Raw genomic sequence first — 7140 nt, forward strand, 5'->3', positions numbered from 1 at the left:
GTATATCAATTTAATCTTAAGTAAAAAAAATTTACAAATGGACATACATTATGACTCCATTTTTGTAAAAAAAAAAAAAGTCAATATATGCATAGAAAAGGATTAACGGTGAGGGGTTATAGGGTTCTGATACTTTTTTTCCAAAATATATTTTCTACCAGTAACTATGTTTCTTATGTAATAAACAAAAGACAAACTTTTAGAAATGTTTCTGCAATTCTTAGTTTTGTATATATTTTCTCTATCTAAAACATTTTCCCAAACTCTGGAACTTAAATCCAGGTATTAAACTTCATCAAATTTCTTAAATCTAAAAATATGCACCCTTTGTATACTGAGGAGGACATAATAATCCATAATGCAGATAGTGGGGAAGTAAAAGTAGTTTCCACCGTTCTCAACCCCTCTTATCTTTCTTATTAAATCATTTTTGTCCTTGTAAATAACTCGAAATAACTCGTTTCTGGTCGTTCTGAGAAAGGCTTGTGAAGGAAGAGAATCCCCAAACTACAGAAGACAGGAAAAGATGCATCCCAAAATGCACCCATCCAGTCCGATCCCATTTTCCTCCTGGGATTTGGTCCTTGACAACTGATCACGTTTAGGAGATTGACTATTTTTCTAAAACCCAGCTGCATTCCACCCAGAAATTGAGAGGAAATGCGCCTGCCCGCGGACTCTGCATTCTTCCATCCGGACTCATCTTTGCTTTGGATCAGCAAGAATGACGAGTTTACCGTTTCTCAGTCCTCTAGTATTTTGTTTGTTTCATCGTGGTAAAAATAAATACAACACACTCTAAAATAAAAGGACACGGATGTTTTGGCTGACATTTCTTTCAACAGCTTGTAGCGCATTAACTGGTAATTAATTCGGCCGAGTCCCCCGAGAAGGCGCCGAACACCTCCTCGGCGGTAAGCACACTCCTAGCTCGCAAATTGCGACTGAGCAGCGTCACGCGCCTGGGAGCCACGGCGCCCGGGGGCCCCGCCCAGAGGCCGGTGCAGCCAATCGCGGGGCGGGCAGGCGGTATGGGCGGGGCGGAGCGGGGCGGGGCGGGCCACAACCCCGAGCTTTAAAGGCTGACCCCACGGCCCCCGACAAGCACTGTGGTTATCGGTGATCCCATGCTTGCTTCTGCTGACTACGCCTGCGCCAGCTGCAGCCTCAGTAGGTGAGCTCCCTGGGCTGGGGCCGAGTGGGGCGGGGGCAGGGCCTGGAGGAGGGACCCCTGTGGGGACACCGGCGAGGCGGCCGGCGCAACCCCCGGGACTAGAGGTACCCTCCCCAGACCTGCCGGCCCTGGCTTGCGGGCCCGGGGCGGCCGAGCCCACCCGGGCGGGTACCAGAGCGAGCAGGGTCCCGCAGCCGGGCTGCCCCGGGCCGCGCTGTGCCCGGGCCGGGCTAGAACGGGCAGCTTGACCCCGCGCGCCGGGTGAGGGGCCGGCGCTTCCTGCACCACGGTCAACATCCTCTGGGAAAAAGCGGAGGAGCAAGGGGCAGGTCTGGCACGCCCCCGGCCCAGCCTGCGACGCGTGGCGTGGGGCCCGGCCCGGGACTGAAACTCTGAGCCCAGGACTCCCTGCCCCTGGCCGGGCGCTTGGGCGGCACAGGCCCAAAGTGGGGATGGCAGGAGCGGTCGGGGAACCCCTTCCCCACTTTCTTGGGAAAGCACTTCAGAAAGGTTTCAGTTTGAGAAGGGGAGGTTGGAGCTGTCACAGTTCGGTCTGTTTCAATTACTGTAGCACTTATCCGCCTCCTATTCGTTTGGTGGCTGAATCCAGCACCTCCACTGTTAAGTCCTTGGCCTGTTTTTTTTCCCTCCACCCAGGTCCTTTGTCTTCTTCCACAATCTTTCCATAAATACTTTGGAAGATAATTTAAATGTTTTCACTCCATCATGGTGGCTGTAACTTCTCAGGAGGGAATAAGATGCCTTTTAGAAATTATTGGTTAATCAGATACTCATTTCTTTTCCCTTCCTAGGTTTTTGAAACATGAATCCTTCACTCTTTCTCGCTGCTCTTTGCTTGGGAATTGCCTCAGCTGCTCTAAAACATGATCAAAGTTTAGATGCACATTGGAACCAGTGGAAGTCAACGTACAAGAAACCATATGCCGTGGTTGGTATCACCTGAAACTGTCCAGAGCGACCTCAGAGAATGGACCTTGCTGGTTGGGAGTTGGGAGCCAGATGGGAGCTTCTAGGGGCCAGCCCTTACCAAAGCTGAACTTTATGGTGCTGGATCCTGAGCACAGTGTAGGCATGCTGTGTCGGAGCTGGGAGGGGACCACCCAGAGGCATAGAGCTATCTTTGGCCGTGGTTTCTCTTCCATCTGCTGATCCACTTGGTGAGGAGGGTTGGGTTTAAAGTGGAAATAAAGACGATCAGTTATGTTTGCCTCTAGCATGAAGAAGACTGGAGGAGAGCAGTATGGGAGAAGAACATGAAGATGATTGAACTGCACAATCGTGAATACAGCCAGGGAAAACATGGCTTCACAATGGCCATCAATGCCTTTGGTGATATGGTGAGTGTGCATTTATTGATGATGTAACTCTTTGCACTGCTCCTCCTCAGTACTTTATTAAAACACTCCCTTGCTTTTCCAACATTTTACTTACTTTTCTTTGAAGACCAATGAAGAATTCAGGCAGGTGATGAATGGCTTTCAAAACCAGAAACGTAACAAGGGGAAGATGTTCCATGAACCTGTCTTTGGTAATATCCCCAAATCTGTGGATTGGACTCAGAAAGGCTATGTGACTCCTGTGAAGAATCAGGTATGTCATGATGCAGATTCAGATCTATCTCAAATAGTAACAGCAAAAAGGAATTGACCTCTTTGCTACTCAATGGAGAGACATGCAATTCACTTTTTTCCCCCCTTGGAGAGTGTTCAGATACAGAGATGTTGTCAGTCTTTCTGTTTGTCTCACAAACTGACAATTTTTGAAATTACCTTTTCAGGGTGAGTGTGGTTCTTGTTGGGCCTTTAGCGCAACTGGTGCCCTAGAAGGACAGATGTTCCGGAAAACTGGCAAACTTGTCTCACTCAGTGAGCAGAACCTGGTGGACTGCTCTCAGCCTGAAGGCAATGAAGGCTGCAGTGGTGGCCTGATGGATTCTGCTTTCCAGTATGTTAAGGACAACGGAGGCCTTGACTCAGAGGAATCCTATCCATATCTTGCAACGGTACATGGAGCTCCATATCTGCTTGTCATCCCAGCTCTTTGGAAAGCTGAACACTTCCAAGGATAAGATGCCTTATTCAGCATTCACATTTCAAATGGTAGAATCTATATCTGCAGCTGTCAAAACTGTCACTATAAATTATTAGCCTTTGCACAGTTCTCTGGTTAGATAGTTAACCTATAGCTAGCTGTTCTTCTAGCTGTAATGTAAACAAAGAAATCAAACCAAACCCATTGCCCTTGAATCGATTCTGACTCATAGTGACCCTATAGGACAGAGTAGAACTGCCTGATGGGGTTTCCAAGGAGCAACTGGTGGATTCAAACTGCCAACCTTTTGGTTAGCAGCTGAGCTCTTAGCCACTGCGCCACCATGGAGAATAAATGTCTCCATAGGGAAAACAGCAGCAATATTTGGGGAGCCGGTTGGACGTAGGGTAACACACACCTCCCCCTTCACTAATTCTAGAGGGGTATCACTGAGGAGACACTAGGTGAATTTTCAGTTTCAAACCAACCAGTTGCATTTTACTTCCTGGGCTACAGTAAAACAAGGTTGACCTGCAGACTGCTGTGTCTTGGGGTTCTAGAACTCATCTTCATCCAAAGGTGGGTGGTAGTAATTGCATCTCTTTCCTGTTTACCTATAAAAGGACACACAAGACTGTCACTACAAGCCCGAGTATTCTGCTGCCAATGACACTGGCTTCGTGGACATCCCTCAGCAGGAGAAGGCACTGATGAAGGCAGTGGCAACCGTGGGTCCTATCTCTGTTGCTATTGATGCAGGCCAGACGTCCTTCCAGTTCTACAAGTCAGGTAGGCATCTTTCTTTTTATTATAGAAATTAGGCAGAAAATTTGGAGAACCATCATTACGTACCAGTGTGACTCTTTGGTATACACTATTCAGTGTAGAATTTTCAGTGTGTATTTAACATTCTGTATGGACTGTTTTTGCATCTGTTGTTTCCAGTTGACATTATCTTAAGCATAGTCCCACGATAAGCAGTTCATAAATATTTTTCAAAGGCTATGTAATTCTATAGGTATAGCTTCATTTACTTTTTCTCTAGTGTTTGGACCTGTAAGGTTTTTCCTAAGATTTTTACTTCTTTAATTAAAACTGAAAACCCTTTGGCTCAAATATTTTGTGTTCTGTGCTTTTTTGAATTCCCTGGATGGTGCAAGGAGCCCTGGTAGCTCAGTGGTTTAGCTCTCGACTGCTTAACCGGAAGGTCAGCAGTTCAAACCCACCAGCTGCTCTACAGGAGGAAGATGTGGCAGTCTGTTTCCATAAGGATTTACAGCCTTGGAAACCCCATTGGGCAGTTCTACTCTGTCTTACAGGGTCACTATGAGTCAAAATCGACTTGATTGCAGTGGGTTTTGGCTTTTGGTATAGGTGGTGCAAACGGATTGTGCTAGACTACTAACCCTAAAGGTTGGTGGTTCGAACCCACCCAGTGGCTGTGGAAAAAAGGTCTGGTAATCTGCTTCCATAGAGATTACAGCCAAAAAAAAATGGAGCAGTTTTACCTGTAATACATGAGTTTGCCATGAGTCAGAATCAGCTAGAGGACAACGGGGTGTTTTTATTTGTTTTTTGTTCAGTTTTGTTAGAATGGCATCCTAGGAGTAGAATGACAAGGTTTCAAAGATAAGTCTTTTACAATGTTTATGGAAAGGATTATGCTAATTTGTATTTCTGCTATTGTAGATGAGGGCCTAAATCCCCATAACCTTAATAAAAATAAATCTCATTATGGCTCATGTGGAATTCTGACATTCCCCTCAACTTTAGGATGCCTCCTTTAATGAGTTGATAGCGTGGGTTACTGCCATGATCACTTGGAGCTTCTTGCCCCAGCACTGATTTCTCTTCCAGGAATTTATTACGATTCGGACTGCAGCAGCAAGAATCTGAACCACGGTGTTCTGGCGGTTGGCTACGGCTTTGAAGGAACAGACTCAAAAAACAATAAATATTGGCTTGTCAAGAACAGGTAAACAATGCCAAATATTGTAATACATATATCTGAAATTGAAAAGGGAATTAAAAAAAAATTTTTTTTATTACTTTAGATGAAGGTTTACAGAGCAAACAAGTTTCTCATTAAACAATACACATACTGTTTTGTGACATTGGTTGCCAACCCCATGACATGTCAACACTCTCCCCTTCTCGACCTTGAGTTCCCTGTTACCAGCTTTCCCATCCCGTCCTGCCTTCTCATCCTTGCCCCTGAGCTGGTGTGCCCATTTAGTCTCATTTTGTTTTATTGGCCTGTCTAATCTTTGGCTGAAGGATGAACCTCAGGAGTGACTTCATTACTGAGTTAAATGGTGTCTGGGGGCCATAGTCTCAGGGTTTCTCCAGTCTCTGTCAGACCAGTAAGTCTGGTCTTTTTTTTTGTGAGTTAGAATTTTGTTCTGCATTTTTCTCCAGCTCTGTCCAGGACCCTCTACTGTGATCCCTGTCAGAGCAGTCAGTGGTGGTAGCCGGGCACCATCTAGTTGTGCTGGACTCAGTCTGGTGGAGCCCGTGGTAGTTGTGGTCCATTAGTCCTTTGGACTAATCTTTCCCTTGTGTCTCTGATTTTCCTCTTTCTCCCTTGCTCCAGATGAGGTTGAAAAGGGAATTCTTATTTGGAATCAGTATTTGGATACGAGTCCACAAGCCCTTAAGCACAATTCCTAAATCTGGGACTCTTCCTCCAACTTAGGGTGATCAGAGAAATATCAATGTCTGATTACGAGATTCTGTCCCAAGCTTGTGACAGAATTTCTGAATTCCAAAAACTAATTCTGAAGGACACCCGGCTCTAAGGGTTTTCTCTCTGTTGTGGTTCTGTGAAAGGTCAATATTTGAGGTTGGGATGTAGAAATTATGTGCAGGTTTGAAACCAAAAAAATAAACACAGTGGCTGTCGAGTCAATTCCGACTCGTAGCAACCCTAGTTGTGTCAGGGTAGAACTATGCTTCATAGGGTTTTCAAAGGGTGATTTTCCAGACGTGATTACCAGGCACCCTGGTTAAGTTTGAACGGCCATCTTTTTGGTTGGCTGCTGGGCCCTTAACTGTTTGCAATAACCAGGGACTCCAGTGTGCAGGTTTAGGACTCAACAACTTACACATAATGAACCCCTGCTGCCTGATTCCCTAAATCGGAAAGATTTTCCAGAACATCCCAGGAAACCAGTGGCTTCTGACACACTAAATATTGGCTGTTATTGTTAATAAAACTAAAATGTACTTGATTCTTTGCATAACAAAGAAACCCTACTGTTCTTTCAGCTGGGGCACAAGTTGGGGCACAGACGGGTACATAAAGATGGCCAAAGACCGGAAAAACCACTGTGGAATCGCCACGGCAGCCAGCTACCCCACCGTGTGACCTGATGTGCCTGGATAATGAAGGATCCAGGACAGCCTTTCCAAATAATGGATTTTTACCTTAAAACTGACCAACCCTTATTGTCAGGGATAAAACACTTGAATCATTGAGGATCCAAATTGTGATTTGAATTCTGTGACATTTTTACACTGGTAAAACGTTACCACTACTTTTATTACTGCTGTAAACAGGTTTGTAATATCGACTCGTTGCTTAAAAACTTCTGAATTTTCATTGAAAAAAATGTCTATCTAGTCTTATCTTTTTAAATAAAAGTTAAATTTCACAAGTAGAGGTAGGGTTTCTTTGTTTTTATGCATTAACTTTTCATGTAGGGGAAATGTCACTGGGCTATAAAGACATAACTGGATGTGCCAATGGTGCGTGAGGAGGAAGACAAGGGGGTGGGCTCTGGATTTCTAGTGATGAATTAGCAGACTTTTTTAGCTCTTTCCTTATTGGCTCTCTCTGACCCAACTCTTGAATGGAGCAAATTTTCATAAATGATCTAGAAGGACCAAGCTAATAAAGAAAATATAAAATTAAT

At 45.0% G+C, this 7140-nt stretch overlaps 1 protein-coding gene across 2 annotated transcripts; it reads left to right on the forward strand.

Moving 5' to 3' along the window:
* Positions 1-1083: 1083 nt before the first annotated feature.
* LOC101345299 (cathepsin L1-like) lies at positions 1084-6880 on the forward strand. 2 transcript variants are annotated; one of them, XM_004381321.2, is made up of 8 exons: positions 1084-1174; positions 1987-2123; positions 2410-2532; positions 2639-2785; positions 2973-3197; positions 3850-4015; positions 5084-5201; positions 6494-6880. In XM_004381321.2, exons 2-8 carry the CDS (start codon positions 1998-2000, stop codon positions 6591-6593), a joined length of 1005 nt encoding a protein of 334 aa, XP_004381378.1. In that variant the 5' UTR covers positions 1084-1174; positions 1987-1997; the 3' UTR covers positions 6594-6880. The 2 variants fall into 2 exon arrangements, with proteins under 2 accessions (XP_004381378.1, XP_023591583.1); XM_023735815.1 differs by having other exon boundaries at positions 1143-1170.
* Positions 6881-7140: the final 260 nt, after the last annotated feature.

Source organism: Trichechus manatus, unplaced genomic scaffold (genome assembly GCF_000243295.1).
Source record: "Trichechus manatus latirostris isolate Lorelei unplaced genomic scaffold, TriManLat1.0 scaffold00082, whole genome shotgun sequence".
In the NCBI taxonomy this organism is placed as follows: Eukaryota; Metazoa; Chordata; class Mammalia; order Sirenia; family Trichechidae; genus Trichechus; species Trichechus manatus.

Coding starts and splice junctions, on each gene's coding strand:
- LOC101345299 (XM_004381321.2), top strand. CDS start 1,998: ATGAATCCTTCACTCTTTCTCGCTGCTCTTTGCTTGGGAATTGCCTCA. Junction 2,786..2,972: donor TGACTCCTGTGAAGAATCAG/GTATGTCATGAT, acceptor TTACCTTTTCAG/GGTGAGTGTGGTTCTTGTTG. Junction 4,016..5,083: donor CTTCCAGTTCTACAAGTCAG/GTAGGCATCTTT, acceptor TTTCTCTTCCAG/GAATTTATTACGATTCGGAC.